Source organism: Propithecus coquereli, unplaced genomic scaffold, assembly GCF_000956105.1.
Source record: "Propithecus coquereli isolate 6110/MARCELLA unplaced genomic scaffold, Pcoq_1.0 Scaffold334, whole genome shotgun sequence".
Lineage (NCBI taxonomy): Eukaryota > Metazoa > Chordata > Mammalia > Primates > Indriidae > Propithecus > Propithecus coquereli.
Genome location: NW_012148997.1, coordinates 1,988,624 through 2,006,399, shown reverse-complemented (window position 1 = coordinate 2,006,399; position 17,776 = coordinate 1,988,624). Strand labels below are relative to the sequence as shown.

Here is a 17,776-nt window from a genome sequence, read left to right as displayed (position 1 = left end):
ATGGTGCCAAGCCACTTGTGGGGGAGACTGGAAAAGCCGTTTATCTTCCTGTGCTGCGCCTCCCTCCTCCTGGGGCTGGCTTTGCTGGGCATACGGCCGGACTTTGCCCCTGTTGCTTATTTCTTTCTCGCCTTGGGTGGCTTCTTCTTGTTTGCCTGCCTCCTAGCCTGTTTTCTGGAATGGGTGCTCCGGCTCCAATCAATGCAGTCCGAGAGCCCAGGGGCCTCAGGCAATGCACGGTGAGTTAAGGGGTGGGCAGGATGAGAGGAATACACCTTGGGCCCATTCTCCTGTCCCTCTAGTCTCTGAGGCATAGAGTCTCTGCTTTCCTCTGTCACTGGCAACAGTGAGAGAAGGGGTCAGGTGCCAGCAGGGAATCTTTTGTTGGTAGCAGACACAAAAGGGAAAAAGGGCTTTCAGGAAGCCACCTTTTTTCTCCTCCCTCAGGGACAATGAAGCCTTTGAGGTGCCAGCGTATGAAGAGGCCGTAGTAGTGTTGGAATCACAGTACCGCCACCAAGAGGTGGACCAACCACCCCCCTACAGCAGTATTGTGATCCCCCCAGGACCTGAGGAGGGCCAGGAGGGGCACAGAACAAGACTGGAAAGGCGAGTGGGCTCAGAGGGATCTATGGCCCAGGAAGGAGGCCCTGGAAGAATTCCAATCAGCCATCAGCTTCGGGGACCACGGGCTGTGTCCACTGCTCCTGATCTGCAAAGCTTGGCGGCACCCCCCAAATTGGAGCCTCTTACTCCGCCCCCTGCCTATGATGTCTGCTTTGGTCACCCTGATGATGATGACGTTTTCCGTGAAGACAACTGGTCACCCCCCTAAACAGCTCTCCCAGCATGTATTTTCTCCCCACACCAGACCCACACATTCATTTGACCATTTCCCAGTGTCTTATATGTGTCAGGAGCTGTGTTTCTGCCTGGACATCATAAATGGGTACTTGGACCCAGAGGAGAGTAAGGCTATGGTAAGCCCTTCCCAGTTGAGATGTGGGTGGTGTAATTTGAGCCTTCTGGCAACATTCAGTAACCTACCCCATATCCAGTATTTCTGGAGTTAGACTGAGGTGAGGTGAGGAGGTGATCCAGAGAAGCTGGAGAAGGAAGAAAAGAAGTAGCTTCTGAGTGACAACTATGTTGCTTCAGATCCAGGTGCTTTGCCTCTATTAGTTCCCTTTTGCTTCCAGGCCTTGTAGGCTATTATTATCCTCACTGAAAAATGAGGATTCCAAGGGTCAGAGGAATTTGTTAACTTGCACAGGGCACACTGCATAAAAATAACTTGAACAAAATCCTGATTCCAAAGCCTATTGTGTTTTCAATACAAGGTAATGGGAAGCCAGGCCTTGTGCACATATTTCAGTCTCCGTCTTGGGACAACTGCTGGTGAAGGGTGGAAGACCGCATACAGACAGAATGATGGGCCAGAATGTGTCCACAGACAGGGTGGGCTGAGCGTGAACAGGGATGTCCCCAGGCTCCTAGATGAGCAAAGCTAATCAAAGCTCCTATATCAGATTCCTGCCGCTCCATGTGGGTAGTATCTATTGTGCCTCTGTCCTGCCCAGGGGCTAGAGAACAGCCCCCAATACAGGGTCCCCCATCTTGTCTGAAAACAGTGGAGGAAATGGCCTCGGGTGGACGGACTTCCAGTTTTAACAACGGGTGGATGTGAAGGCCAGAAAGAATATAACATGCGACTTTCTTGGTGAGGGATGAAGGGGTAGTTTACCTATTATGAAGTTCCGGGCCACTTGCAAAGTGCCTCTAGTCGCTTCAGCTTCACCCAGCACTCTGGCCGCTGGGTTTTACCCCAGCCCCCCTCCGTGTTTTCTCAGATCCCAGTACAGAGCACCATATTTTCTGGAATTATGTGCTGCGGCTGTGATACAGGTTTCGGCCACTGAGAGCTGCTAAACCATCGCTGACGCCGCACTCCCCATGCAGGCCTTCATTCACCGCGCGGGTATTTGTCTAGCGCCCCCTAGTGCTCTCCACCTTCTCCGCACCCTAGCCCCAACAGTTCAACTTCAATAAACGAAAAGGCCGACCTCGCCTGTCTCGGTGAAGTTACTGCAATAGGCAGGGGAGGAGGAGTGGGAGGTGCCGGGGTGATTTCCGCGGGAATCTACAACCAATTGGATTCCCAGGTAGGACAGGGCCGGCCGCTAGCTCTTTCCCCGCCCCTTCCCCTTCCTCCGAGCGCCTTCCCGCACTCCATTGGACGACGCGCCCACCGCGAGAGTTCTGCGCCTGCGCACGCACCGGCGAAGGAGGCGGCGGGAGTTGGCCTGGCATCGGGAAGGGGCGGTGGGACGGTAGGGCGCAGGCGCGGAGTGCGCCGAAGGCCGGGAGAGGGATGCGAGGGAAGCGCTTGCCCACAGTTTGTTTGGGTTGTGGGCGGTGCACGCGTAGCCCGGGAAAAGCGGGAAATGGCGGCACCGAGCGCGGGGTCCCTGCCCGCCCTCCAACAGAAGGGGTTAATGGCTGCTGACAGGGCGCGCAGGTGAGTGGGGAAGGATCTTAGGGGTCGTTAGTGGGACCCAAGGAAGAGGGGTGCCGGCCCCTAGCGGGGACCCCATCGCCTCCTCCCCTTGGAGACCCTGAAAGCTGCCGAGTCCGCGCTTCCTGCCAAAGGTGGGAGGCCCTGCTAAGCCGTTCGGAGCTAACTCCGCGCGGGGGCGCGCGGGCGTGCTTCATGGCCCAGTCCCTCTTGGGCAAAGACTACCCCAGCCTCCCTTCATGCAGCCCAGGGGGTTCTGAATAAGGGGCGCTCTTGCCAGTCCTGCCAGATTTGGGCTTCGGTTTTTCTTAAAGATTTTCCATCCTTTCCTGTGGTTCCCTTAGGAGGAACTATTCTCTGTACTCTTAGAAAACGATGAGACCTTCTGCAGACCTCAGTGCTATCTCTGATGTGCATTTGATTTGTAGTGACTGTATCATGATTTGCATTGCTTTGCGTATAATGACCAGATTTTCAAAGAATTCAACACAGACTTTAGTGGTTGAGTACCTTGAGAGGACAAGGAGGTTCCTGTGGCTTCAAGTGTCTCTGCTTCTGCCCCCGTCATTCCATTTCATGACATACTTAACCCAGGAGCACATATTTTAATGCCTCCTGGTATAGACCCAAAAGGTTAATTTAGGTCTTTGGAATGGGAAACTGCAGGATACAGAATTAAGACCTAAGAACTGGCTTGGTGTCCTTTTCTCTACCCCCTCCTTCCCTTCCAGATGTGTTCTAAAATTCTAAGTGATGGGCAACTTTTGGAACGTTCACATTTAAGACTCTTCACATAACATGCAGAGAGTTTATGATGCTTCAGATTAAAACTAAAGAATATCTGTTGATTGAAAATTCAAGTCTGGAACTTGAGACAGTTTCAAGAACTGGGAGTCAGTAAGTTGTGAGTATGGATGAGATTGCTTAGGGAGAGGCTGTTTGACCGGGAGTCCTAATGGAATATCAGCATTTAAGCGCAGGCCAAAGGTCTCTTAAAGGAAAAAGAAACATGGTAGGCAGAGAGAGTAGTCAGAGTCGTGGAAACCAAGGGAAGAGAAAGTTTTAAGAAGAGAATGCTACTGGTAAACCAAGGGGAAAAATCTGCTCCACCATTGGCTATGTATCATCCTATGGAAATACTTAGCACCCAGCTGCAATGTTATTTTATTTCTACCAGAGTTCACATATGTCATCACTGTTATTACTTTGTTGTGTTTTAAAGTGATTCTTAAATGGGTTTGGTGTAGCAGAAATCTTACAGTAGAACAGAAGTTAAAATGAAGTTTCAGACTCACTGTCCCAAACCCACAATTTGTGGACTGCTTCCATCCCACTTCCTCTGCCTAAGGGTCCCACTTGCTGTCTTCTTGGGTCTGTCAGTCCCTCCTTTTCCCTCTACTTTAAATCTCTAACCCAAGTGCATCTCTAAGCCAAGTACATGCTTCCTATAGATGCATGGTTTTTCACTGATTCTAAGATGCAAATTCCTCGCCCCCCCACACACACATTTTAACATCTTTGAAATCAGGATGCATTTTTAAATAGGTTAAGTTACAAGCTGAAGTTATTATTGTATCCTTTTCTCACTGCTGTCAGGCCCTTAGTATTGTTAAGTATTTGGAAACTGACTAAGCAGGCTGGAGATCTCTGGATTTATATAAACTAGACACGTAGATGACATGTATTGAAAATAGGATTCTTTTAGTTCATAACCAGAAGATAATCTTTTTTCGAGCCAATAGCAAAATTAAGGAATCTTTAAAATAAAGACATCCCTAATAAACTAAATTGCCAAAATAATTTTACCTTTACTTTAACTCTTTAAATGATTTCAAATTATGTTGATTGTGTTTAACATTGATATTTATCTATTGTGACTTTCTGTCATTCTTTCTACTTATCCATGTCTTACAGAATTCTGATTATTTCTAGTGTCATTTGTCACAAGAACTTAAAGTTTAAAAAAAATAGTTATAATTTTTATAAGTAGGCTAGTCAGAGAGAGTATTATATTTGTCTTATTTATTTTCTGTTAAAACTGGCCATTGAGTTGAGTTTCTGCCATTATGTTAAATTATTTTATTCCTCACCCAAGATTATTTTAAACTTACATCATTTTCAGCAGCCTATATAAATAATATGAAATGTTTTCTGGAATAATTCTCTTAATTGGCCTGTCAAACAGAGAAATGTTCCTTTTCATGAACACATGTGCACTTGTGTGTATTATTTTAACTAACATGGTATTGTTTGGTATTTCCCTCCCCTAATCAGACCACTCATCTCAGATGGTCTCAGTTGGACATATGCCATAAAGAATTCTACATCATTTCTCTGTGGTCAACATGTTACTGTTTAGTACATCTTTGGTTTAACCAGATTCAATAAAATGTGCCTGATCTTGGTTATTATAGGTCTTGTTCTTTTTGTTTTTTCTACCCATTGCCTCTTCCACTCTACTCTTCTGTGCCAGATCTTACACTTGACGGCCTTTCTCTCTACCTTTTTAACTGTAGGATATTGGGAGTGTGCGGCATGCATCCTGACCATCAGGAAACTCTAAAAAAGAACCGAGTGGTGCTTGCCAAACAGCTGTTGCTGAGTGAGCTGTTAGAACATCTTCTGGAGAAGGACATTATCACCTTGGAAATGAGGGAGCTCATCCAGGTAACTGGAGGCAAAAGAGAAAATTTAAGAATGTATATTGATTGTGGGGTAGGAGTGGAGTCTGACGAAGTATGGAAAGGATGTACCTTGCTAAGGAGTTGGAAATGCCCTTCCAACTCAGACCATTTGACAGAAAAGATACGTAGTTCAACAGTAATGAGAAGGACTTCACCTGTACATATTTACCTTGTGAAAGGAATTCTTGAGATGGATGAGAACACTATGAGGAAGCTCATGGGAAAAAATAGAATTATATTAATAGCTAGATAAGTAAATACGATTTCATGTTTTATTCTTCGGTCTTAGGCCAAAGGGGGCAGTTTCAGCCAGAATGTGGAACTCCTCAACTTGCTGCCCAAGAGGGGTCCCCAAGCTTTTGATGCTTTCTGTGCGGCACTGAGGGAGACCAAGCAAGGCCACCTGGAGGATATGTTGCTCACAACCCTCTCTGGTCTTCAGCGTGTACTCCCACCGGTATGGAACGCTAAAAATGTGTTGGGAAGGGTTAATTTGGCTTGAGAGGAATTTTTGAGACAGGGTGGGGCAACTAGATTTTATTTTATTTGGACTAGACTATCTCCCTAAGGTCTGCCATGGTGAGTCCTGATTTCTTACAGTTGAGCTGTGACTACGACTTGAGTCTCCCTTTCCCGGTGTGTGAGTCCTGTCCCCCTCACAAGCAGCTCCGCCTATCGACAGGTAAGAATTGATGAGATTAAAGGGGTCCCACAGATTGACTTCCCTTTTCTTGACTGATATCTGGCTCTGCCCTAACCTGAGACATATTATATACTGGCAACAGTTCTCTCAGTGAATTTGTTAGGGGCTAGCAGGACAGTATGGATAGAGTATTAGTTAGGCTCATTTCCCTTGTATCACAGATATTATTTTTTTTGTGGTAATTGACCCTTTGAGCAACTTGTGTGGGTAGAAAATTCTTATACATGATTGGCCTGTCTCCTGTGTAAAGCTTAATGAGAAAAGACTATGTCATAGCCTAGTGAATAAAACCAGGCTTTTATCAGATAGTCCCTTTAGTCATTCAACACATTGAGCACCTACTACACTCAAGCTAAGTGCAGAGGACTCCAGTGGTGAGCTAACGCTAACAGAGTCACTGCCCTCATGGAGCTTACAGATTAAGGGAGTGAATGAGACAGTATTTATCAAAACCCCAGTTCAAAGGGATGCCTAAAGTTACAATGACATACTAGTATTAATGCTTAGATTGTATACTAGCTTTTTGGCTTTCTGTCTATACCACAGATATTGTGGAACACTCCTTAGACAATGGAGATGGTCCTCCCTGCCTTCAGGTGAAGCCTTGCACTCCTGAGTTTTATCAGACACACTGCCAGCTGGTGAGTTTTGCATAATGACAAGAGGAAAGAAGTTGGAAAAGGAGATGCCCTTCCTGGGCATCTGAACCTAGTTTGCATATGCATTTCCTTACTGCCTAGTCAGAAAGTCATTGCCAATTGAATACCTTCTGTGGGCACTTCTCTGTTTTCACTTGGTGGGGTTAAGAAGGAGAATATGATGTCTTTGTTTTCTTGAAATCTCTAGTCAGGAAGCTCATGATGTAACTGGGTTCCCCTCCCCAGGCCTATAGGTTGCAGTCTCGGCCTCGTGGCCTGGCACTGGTGCTGAGCAATGTGCGCTTCACTGGAGAGAAAGACCTGGAATTTCGCTCTGGAGGGGACGTAGACCACAGTACTCTAGTCACCCTCTTCAAGCTTTTGGGCTACGACGTCCATGTCCTACATGACCAGACTGCACAGGTACTTGAGGCAAGAAAAACTGACATGTAAATTAGGACTGGGCAACACTTTGGGGCCAGAGTCATCTGTTGCTTCTGTGCCTGCTGGGATATGTCATTTAGAAGTCATTTACTCTCCTTACCTTTTTACTCACTCTGTTATGCCTCTTGATTTGTAATGTAGTAAAAAAGAATTAGGGTCTGTCAGTGTTGACATCTCTGGGTAGCTGTGCTTTCATTATTACTATTATTTCAGTAATAATAGTCCAGGGTTGGATTCTCACTTTTACATATTCAGAAACTTGATTCCCAGTCACTAAGGAAGTGATGGGACACTGAGAGGCACCCTAACCAACTCAGAAAAGATATTTATAAGCCAGGACTACACAGGACATTGACTTCTTGGTTGATACTGCTACTCGGAAGTCCAATTATTATTTAAAAGATTACTTTGGCAGATAAAACTCTTGCAAACGAAAGTTCGCTATAATTATCCCTGTAAATACTATTTAGTAGCAGTGTAATGAATTAACATATGAGGAAATTGTTTACCAGTTCTATGGCCATAAATCATATCTTAGGGTAGATTGCCTCTAGGCTAGATTCCCACAAATCATAAGCATTTTAATTATGGGTTATTACTGGGTAACATTGTTTTGGGGGACAGAATCTTACTGTGTTGCCCAGGCTGCTCTTGAACTCCTGAGCTCAAGCTGTTTTCCCACCTTAGCCTCCCAAGCAGCTGGGATTACAAGCATGTGCCACCTGACCTGGCTAATTTGGGTTAACTTCAGTTATTGAGCTACACAGCTGACTTTGTTAATTTTAGGATTCTTTCCTTCCTTCTTCCCTTCCTCCCTTCCTTTCTTCCTTCCCTCCCTTTTTTTTTTTTGGACACAGAGTCTCACTCTGTTTCCCAGGCTATCAGCCGTCCTAGTAGCTAGGACTACAGGCACGTGCCATGATACCTGGCTAATTTTTTTACTTTTTGTAGATGAGGATCTCACTGTGTTGCTCAGGCTGTTCTCAAACTCCTGGCTTCAAGCTGTCCTTCCACCTTGAACTCCCAAAATACTAGGATTACAGCACCATGCTCGGCCAAGGATTTCTATTTTGAAATCAATAATAGCCTGTTTGTAAATTTATGTTAACTCTTTATCTTGATTCCAGAATAATAGTACTTTGTTAAGTTGCCTTTGGAGTTGTCAGCGGTGAAATTAAAATTTTTAGGAGATTCACTCTGATCTGTTGAAGTAGAGGTTCTTTGTGTTATATTCTGCATTCAGTATTGTCTGTGGTCTTAATTTTTGTTTCTCAGCTGTCCTGCTTCTGCGAGAATAATTACATATTTGCTATGCCTAGGGAAGGCCAGTTTCATCAGTAGGTACCGGGGTATTGTCCTTTACATGCTGTTTTTCCTGGCTTCCCAATAGTAGCCCATGCAAAGTAGTAGACCCACCCTTGCTTCAAAGCCATGGCAGGAACAGCTTCTTCAATCATCAAGTATTTGAGTAGGTGATATGCTTTCCTGAGAGATCTGATGGGCCTGAAGGTAGATACGAGCCATAATTCTTACATAAGGTCACTTAACAAAATGTACTCTATGTATGTTTTCTTAGAGGTTTGGGGGTAGCCATTTCTTTTTACTAGAAACCTTTTACATCATCATTCTCCAAATTCTTTGCAGTTCATAAGTGATCTTATATGCCTGATAGTTAAAGGTACAGTACTAAGTCAACAAGTCAGCTATATACTGCTGTTTTCTCAGAGACATTCAGTAGATTTGGTGAGTTTATGAACCCACTTCATAAATGCCATTCCCATTTATGCTAAACCTGATGTGGATTCAAGGACCTATTGGATTCTAATTCTGTGGTTATGTTTTGTAACTGGAATTGCAGTAGAGTTAAATTGTGAGTGAGTTATTATGGGGACTATATGAGCTATCAGAGATTTTTAAAAGGTAGACCTAAACTTCAGGGGATTTCATTTAGACGGGGGATTCATGACATCAGTAGGAAAGGAAGCGTGTCCTCTTATATTGCTAAAGACCAAGCAAGATTAGAGACCAGTATCTTCTGTAATAGCCAAGAAGCAATGCCTGGGTAGATATTGTCAGAAGGATAAATGGGAAGTGGGACTTGAGCTAGCCTTGAGGGATAGAAGTTACTAAAACAGAGAGGAGTGGTGAAGCCATCCTAGGCAGGGAGCACTGTCTATAGACAAGAAACGTGTATTATAAACCAGGTCGTTAAAATGGGTGTCATAATTTGGTGCACTGGGCATCTGCACAGAATACTCTTTTCCTGGTGGGACCTCTTAAGACTCTTCTATCATATAATTATTTTGTAAGCAAAGAAAGAGAACCAAGAAAAAATGGAGATCCTCTTTTTTTTTTTTCCTTATCAAATCTTGTTGACTTCAGAGATAAATTCCATTTAAAAGTAGGAAATAGTATAATGAGTCTTAGAGAATTCTCTTCCCTTGACAGTGCAGAGAACACTGGTATTCTTACTGCTCAAGAATGTTTTCGGTTTTTTTATCATCAGATTTTTATTGCATCTACCTCATGAGGTTGCTAGTTCTAGGATTACAATTTACCATGTATTAAGAAATGAAGTACATTTTAATGTGGCAGATTTCCTTTTAATTGTTTTTAACTTGCATTTGGGTGACAGACTGCTTAGATGTACGGACAAGCTTTGGATCATCTCTGGAAAATGCAGCTACCTGTACGGTTTTGCATGTAATTTCAGAGGATTCATAGGTTGTTCTCTTCACATGTGTCCCCCAACCACCAGCCAAAACACATGCAAGAGTTAAGAACCCTGCTATTTATAGAAGTGCTGTAATTTTATCAGAAATAAATCTACAGATCCTATTTTAAGCTATGTTCCTTGTGGAAAAATTCTTCCAAATGAGTAATCCCCATTTATTGAATGGTTTAGTCTACTAAGTTCATTTACAAAATGTGAATGTTCTTTCTTGGGCTTTGTTGTTCTCTATTTACTGACCTAATAATCTCACTAAGTTCAAAATGCTCATGATTAGGTGCCCAAGTACATAATTTTTATTTACTTCTTTAAGCAAAATTAACTTCTTGAACTGCAGTATATTAGATTTTATTATGGTCAGCTCCAGAGGAACATTGACAGTTATATATTCTCTTGAAATTATATATTCTTGAACCAAATGCCTTTTGTATATCTTTTATTACCTTAAGGGTTCCATTATTATGGTTGGCTTCTACTTACCCAGAAAATATACATGCTTTTTCAACAAAATCGTTTCTTCATTTCTAGTTATATTATAGACTTTCATATCTTTTATATAATTACTTTCTCAATTATCTGCAAATAGAAGTATCCCAAATAGATTAGTAGTAAGTCTCAAACATTATCATGTTGAATCACCTGGGGGGCTTGTTAAAACAGTTTGATGAGGCCCAAGATTTCACATTTACCAGTTTTAGATGATGCCATTGCTCCTCCTCTAGGGACCACACTTTGAGAACCACTGCAGTATGTTATACAACTATGCTTTTTATTTTGGGAGTGTGTGTGGTAAATGTTGAATATTTGTGTGCTGTAACTGTTCTGTCTAGATAGCATATTTATCTTCATTATATTTCATTCAAATTTATAATAAACTTGTTTTCTCTCTGTTCATCTCAGATAGAAGACCTAGACATCTTGAGTTGTAGAGGAAGACATAGGTTTAAAAATGTGTGCCATATTATCATACTATTATTTAAGTACAGTATAACTTTCTGTGCAGTGGACCAAATGTTTATGGTCCTGGTTTTCGTATATGGCAACTTAGTGCAAGATAAACAAGATTCTTAAGGTTAACCAGTAATAGGTTTCTTTTGAAAACAAAAACCTTTATTAACTGTGTGCATTGTAATAATGGCAGATCTTTGCAGTATGTGCCAGACACGTGTAAGTCCTTTCTACACACAGTTATCTTCATCTTCACAAATGTAGAGAAAATTTACTTGTAATTTTTTTATGAGGTGGAAATTGGAACCTTCAAGGGCTAAATAACTTGTTGCAATTTATGAACCCAAGGTTTAAACCTAGATGGGTCTGACCCCACAGTTTATGTATGTACTGACTGCCATGAACAGAATCCTCCTGCATGATGTGCTCTTCTCTGAACAAAGCATTTTATGCTTACATCATCACTGTCTCTTAGATACTTAAAATCTCAGACAGCAACTGGCGTACAAGTACTGCTGTTCGCTCCCGTCATGATGCTCTTAAGGCCAGCCATGTCACAGAGCAGTTTATTTTCTTGTAGCTGAAGAGGTATGTTACTTACTCATTCACAGCTTCCCTGGTGGTTCTTTTGTGCCATTTATATACAAGGGCACTTGCTCTAATGAAGGATGTGGTTATGATCAGGGAATGAATCAAAGCCGACTAGTTCATAATTAGCTTCATTAGTAACTTGCTTTCATTCAGGAGTTCTCCACCTATCTCAGTGAGTTGTGTCTGAAGTCATGGGCAATTTTCTGGTGAATCCATAGCTTTCTTTGGTCTCTGCAAGGGTCTCTGACTTATCATTGACCACAGAATATATGTAGAATATTTTATCTTCTGATAGCTTAGGGTTTCAAACAGAAGCCAAAGATTGGTGCTTATATTGGTGCCAACTGCAGTGAACAACACTAAAAGTTACCTTTTTTCTAGGAAATGCAAGAGAAACTCCGGAATTTTGCACGGTTACCTGCACACCGTGTCACAGACTCCTGCATCGTGGCACTCCTCTCGCATGGTGTAGAGGGCGCCATCTATGGTGTGGATGGCAAACTGCTCCAGGTACGGATAGCTGTTGAAACTAGGCCGCTTCCCCTCCTGCCTCCTGTCTTTCCAGGATTGGCTGCTGTTGTATGTATAGGACTTCAGGAGGCCCGACTGACTACTTAAATTCCCTTCTTCCTTATTTCTTTCTGGCAGCTGCAAGAGGTTTTTCGGCTCTTTGACAATGCCAACTGCCCCAGCCTACAGAACAAGCCGAAAATGTTCTTCATCCAGGCCTGCCGTGGAGGTGAGTGCCCTGGCAGACCAGCACCTGGGTGGTGGCTCCTGGGCAGCCTCCCACCAGCTCTCACTTTCCTGTTTGCTCCTCTCAGGTGCTATTGGATCCCTTGGGCACCTCCTTCTGTTCACTGCTGCCACCGCCTCTTTTGCTCTGTAAGTGTCTCCCAATGCATGGGGTGTGCTGGGACTTGGGCAGCCCATGGCTCTCAGGCTGGTCAGCTCTCTGTGCACCACCATATCCTGCTCTCAGGATTCTCTTAATCAATGTCTTTGCCTTCTTTTCTGATAACTCTTAACTTCTGTCTATGCTTATTAACTCTGATGCACTTTTGTTACTCATTTTCTTTTTTCTGTCCCTCTTGTTTCATCTCCTTCCTCTTTTTCTTACTCCTTTTCTCTTCCCTCTTTCCACTTGCTCCTTTTACTTCCCTGTTTGCCTATACTTCCCCTCTTGCCTCCTTTATCATTCGTGGACCTTGCAGGATAGCAGTATGGAATCCACATCAGCCTTTAACCCTTCCTCTTTCCCAAGCTGCCTCTGTCCATCTTCTTTCTTGCATGCAGTCTGCTTTACCTCTTTAAGAGCCAGGACTACAGGGCAAGGATCAGAAGACATACGGGCATGTTCCTCATCCCGGAGAAAATAGTAATAATTAAGAGCTCTAACTTTGGGGTCAAATTCTGGCTCTACCACTTACTGGTTGTGTGAAGTTAAAGAAGTTACATGACATCCCTCCACCTCAGTTTCCGTAATATAAAATATAAACAGTCATTGGACCTACTTCATAATGTTATTGTGATAGCTAAATGGAATTCTGCATTTAAGGACTTACTTAGTACTATACCTGCCTCATAGTTAATCCACAAAAAGTGGTAGCTGCAACTTATAACATGGTCAATGCCCTCAAAGGGCTTATGGTTTGGTTTAAAGGTTGCTTTGTCCAAACATTCAAATAATGATTTTTTTTAATCTATTGTGTGGCCAAATGTAAAGGGCTAACTGTATCCTCCTAATCTGGTATTTCCACAGAATATGTTTTATTGAGGTCCTACAGCATGACTAGGACTACACTAGGTACTACCACAAAAGCAAAAGAAAATGTAGCTTCTCTGAGGAGCCTACCAGAAAAACAAAGCAAATATCTAAGAAGTAGCTTCAGACTAGTTCAAAGGCCTCATGTAAGCAAGGATGAAATTAGTGAGCTCCAACCTATACGTATGAAGGAATATGCAGCAAGAGTACATCATTTTAAGTGAAGTTAGTTTGAAGAGATTCTGTGGATAGGCTAAGGCTTAGTTTGGACTCAGAATAATATGATTTACATATTTGTGGAGTAGCAGATAGTTTTGCACAGGAAAAGGGACAATGCAACATGAAAAACACAAGAGTAAAGGGGCTTCCCCCCCCTCCAAAAAATGCCCAGATCTAATTAAAAAGTGAGCATTTGTGTAGGTATGTAGTGATACGTGCTGTTCACGTGAAGTAGATCTAGCTGATTATAAGCCTTTAGTCATAGCTGAGATTTTGGACTTCAACAGATAATAGTACAGAGCCGTTGGGAGCTTAAGTAAGAAACAAATGTGATAGATTTTTTTTCCAGGAGGGTTGCCATGTCAGGGGCTGCACTAAGGAAAGAGCGTGTGGTGCAGGAACTTAACTGTTCATTCGTTTACTAGTATGTCCCCGGGCTCAGAGCACTGCCTGATGCGCTGAGCAGGTACAAGTGTTGAATGAATGGATGAAAATTAATCTACCTGATTAAGTGTAGCAGTGGTATAGAGAACAGATATGCGAACATTGGTGAAAGAACCAATAGCATTTATTGAATGATAGGTCTATGAGATACGAGATGAAGGAAAGTAGGAGAGTTTCCTTTCTCTTGAGGGACACATTCAGCTTGGCCTACTCCCTTTAGGAATCATTATTAGCAAAATAAAAATAAAGATGTGTGGACATTTTCTTTTCTATATTCGGAGATATATACAATATTGTGTTTGGATAGGGAGAAATTTTTCCAGGGTAATCTGAATGTTTTGCTCTGCCTCTCCACCTTCTCTCTAAAATTAAATCTTTCAAGAGATAACCAGTAGCCATTTGGTCCTTTGAAAATTGGAGCTCACCTGTTCCTGCTGTTTTGGGGTAATATAATTGTCTGTAAAAATACCACCCCATACCCCAACTGGCTCCTAAATTGGAGTGTAAGCTCCATAAGGGCAGGGACTTTTTCCTTCAGTATATCACTAGGGCTTAAAATAGAACAGTGCCTGGCACATGGCAGTTGCTCAGTAAATTTTTATTGAATCCGTGAATCTTGGTCCTTTTCCCTACAATTCTTCAAGCCTGCCTTCCTGGTTAGGCTCTCTTGTGTGTTGCATGCAGCAGGAAGTACTGTAGAAGAGCCTGTTCTTTACCTTTATGGTGTCGACCTGAGAGTCCTCCCTGACTCTTTCCTACCAACAGCACCCCTGCCCACCCCCAAAATAAAGCAGTAACATCAAAAATAAGATTCTGTCTTAGGACAGGTAAGGTCTGGGTCAAGAGCGGGGTCATATCCTCAGGGTGTGTTTAGAAACTACTGTTAAAATTGAATCATGGCCTTCTTTTTCTATTTTTTTAGGAGAAAATAATCCTCCTCATTTTAAATTTTTCCTCTTTTAAATTTTTTTAAAATCTTAGATGCCTGTTATCACTTATCTTATGAAATTATTAATAATAATCAAATAGTAATTGCTTTAAAAATACAAAACCACCTTGGAAACAGCCAATCATGCTTAGTTTTATAATTTTTTAATTGATACATAGTTTGAGGTTGTGATTTTTATATAACATATATGTAGTAACCATATTTTTGATTTATTAACTTGTTTTTTCTTATTTATGTAATAAAGCTAAATGTATCTGTATTTTATTGTATACTGCAGTAAAAAGCACTGTGACTCCCAGGTACATTGCTAATTGAAGGAGTGAATCGTGGACTTAGATTTTTAGTTCCATTTACAAGGAGTATTTGGTTTGGCATTTTTCCTGTCCTACACAGTATGGGAAATGCTCCAACCACGTATATGTGCATGTTCTTGAGCGTGGTGCCTGGCCTGTGGTAGGCACCCCCTGAGTAACGGATGCATGCTGGGAAAGTAATGATTTTTTTTCTCCCATTCATCAGCCAAAAGTTGGAGGCAACAGCTGGAAATGGCTCTTCCTGGTCAAGGTTTTTGAGAACTTGTGCTTGTCTATGATATGTCCAAGAGAGTTGAGAGGAAATAACATCTTTGTCCATTCTGTCTGCTTTTGTACAGATGAGACTGATCGTGGGGTTGACCAGCAGGATGGAAAGAACCATGCAGGATCCCCTGGCTGCGAGGAGAGTGATGCCGGTAAAGAAGAGTTGCTGAGGATTAGACTGCCCACCCGCTCGGACATGATATGTGGCTATGCCTGCCTCAAAGGTATTGTCCATTCCAAAAGAGGACAGTCATAACCTCATTTTATTGTGCTTCACGGGTTCAGGTTGAATATCCCTTACTGAAATGCCTGGGACCGGAAGTGCTTCTGATTTTGTTTTGTTTTGTTTTGTTTTGAATATTTGTATTATACTTAACCAGTTGATCATTGCAAATCCCCAAATTCTAAATCCAAAATGCTCCAGTGAGCATTTCCTTTGAGCATCAAATCTGTGCTCAAAAACTTTCAGATTTTGAAGCATTTTGAATTTTCAGATTTGGGATGCTCAATGTATATTGTATTTTTTACAAGTTGAAGGTTTGTGGCAACCCTGTATCAATTAAGTCTATTGTTGGTGCCCTTTTTCTAACAACGTGTGCTAACTTCGTGTCTCTGTTAGCATTTTTTAGCAATAAAATATTTTTTAATTAAGGTATATATATTGTCTTTTTAGACAAAATGTTATTGCACACTTAATAGACTACAGTATGGTGTAAACATAACTTTTATATGCATTGAGAAACAAAAAAGCTTGTGTAACTCGCTTTATTGCAATATTCACTCTATTGACATGGTCTGCAACCAAACTCATGATATGTCCAAGGTGTGTTTGTAATCCTAAAGATTATGCTCTCTCCTAGACTTGCATTTCTCACTTTGGGCTCTCTGAATGGGGAGGGTGCAGGTGCTGTGGAAGTCTCATTTGGGAAGTCCAGAGCTGTTTGAGAGTACCTGGTGATCTTCACACTGTGGTTCATGCTCTTCTGATTTCAGGGACTGCTGCCATGCGGAACACCAAACGGGGTTCCTGGTACATTGAGGCCCTCACTCAAGTGTTCTCTGAGAGAGCCTATGACATGCACGTGGCCGACATGCTGGTTAAGGTAAGTCAGCTGAGGCCGGCTCGTGAGCCTGTGCATGTCCAGTGTGCTACCTTCCTCTTCCCTTGCACTCTTTTTCATTGTCTCTTTGCCCTTCTTGTTCTTCTATGATGATAGCACGAGATTCTCAGACTTGGGTCCATTTGTTCTGCCCTTCCAGGTGAATGCACTTATCAAGGAACGTGAAGGCTATGCCCCTGGCACAGAGTTCCACCGATGCAAGGAGATGTCTGAGTACTGTAGCACTCTGTGCCGTCACCTCTACCTGTTCCCAGGATACCCTCCCATGTGATGCCACCTCCCCAATTATCCATGCCAGATGGAAGCCACTGGATCACAGGAGGTGTGATAGAGCCTTTTCTCTTCAGGATGCACGATTTCTGTTCTTCCCTCTCAGGGATGTGGGAATCTCCCAGGCTTGGTTCCTGTACCCATCATCTCCACCTTTGAGTGTGGGACTGCAGGCCAGCCCTTCCTCTGTGAAGCCCTTTCCCTGTAGAGCCGGCTCTTGTTGGACCTGTTGCCAGGAAGGTTTTGGCTGCAGTTAAAGAGCCTGACAAGTGACGTTGTAAACACAGTGTGTCATGGGGAGAGGGCATGTGGTTTTTTTCTCCGTGTTTGTGTTCACTTCCTGCCCCCAGGGCTTTTGTAGGTAGCACTTTGGTAATTGCTTTTGTTACATTAGTTAAGATGTCTCAAGATCATCTGCTATCTTTCCTTTCTTTCATATCCTCGACCCCACCTGTCCCAGAGCGAGAGTTTGGAAGGTGTCCAAATTTAATGTAGACATTTTTCATTTGGCTTTGAAGAGGCAGCCCTGACTAGAGACACACGCTGCTGCCGTGGGCGGAAGTGGCCTGTGCGTTCCCTTCAGTACTGCAGGACCACCCAATGGAAGGACATCCTGGCTCCTTTGGGTTGCAGCCACCCAGCCTTTTCTCATAGGTTAGGTATGGGTGCCTTGCATCTGTACCTTATCGATCTTTGCCCGTAGAAGTCCCAAAGATCTTTCCTTGGTCATTCTTTCTCTGAGCTTTGTTACTGAAATGAGCCTTGTAGGGAGTGTCACGGAAGGCCAGGTGTGCTTCCTCAGACTCTGTAACCTCGCCATATCTTCTTTTCCATCCTTTGAAATGTCTCTCTCTCTCCCTTATTATTCTCACTTCCATTCAAATCCACCTACACCACATATTTGGGTTTCTAGAAAAGCTTCCTAGTTGTTACCTCCCTGCTTTATGTCTCTCCTTCTTTACCTTCATTTCATCCTGTTTAATTCTGCCACCAAATCTGTCCAAAATACTACTTCACTGGATCGTTTGGCCACTCCAAGATGTAATATACCTAGTTCCTGCTTTCTGCTTCGGTATTAATCTCCCCTTTGATTTTATCCTTTATTTCAGCGAGGCTGTTGCTGTACATGTTGTTATTCTTTCAACCTAGAAGCCTCCTTTATTCCTGCTTATCTGA

General features: G+C 42.9%; 2 protein-coding genes across 2 annotated transcripts; both read left to right on the top strand.

Annotated features, from left to right (window-relative positions):
- On the top strand, nt 1–835 carry TMEM139 (transmembrane protein 139). Its single transcript, XM_012650595.1, has 2 exons — nt 1–239; nt 448–835. Exons 1-2 carry the CDS (start codon nt 1–3, stop codon nt 833–835), a joined length of 627 nt encoding a protein of 208 aa, XP_012506049.1.
- Nucleotides 836–2,369: 1,534 nt separating this feature from the next.
- Nucleotides 2,370–17,776, top strand: CASP2 (caspase 2, apoptosis-related cysteine peptidase). Its single transcript, XM_012650594.1, has 11 exons — nt 2,370–2,518; nt 5,032–5,182; nt 5,489–5,656; nt 5,800–5,881; nt 6,449–6,543; nt 6,787–6,963; nt 11,636–11,764; nt 11,903–11,993; nt 15,284–15,433; nt 16,203–16,312; nt 16,470–17,776. The coding sequence occupies exons 1-11, from the start codon at nt 2,445–2,447 to the stop codon at nt 16,599–16,601; spliced, it is 1,359 nt and encodes a 452-aa protein (XP_012506048.1). The 5' UTR covers nt 2,370–2,444; the 3' UTR covers nt 16,602–17,776.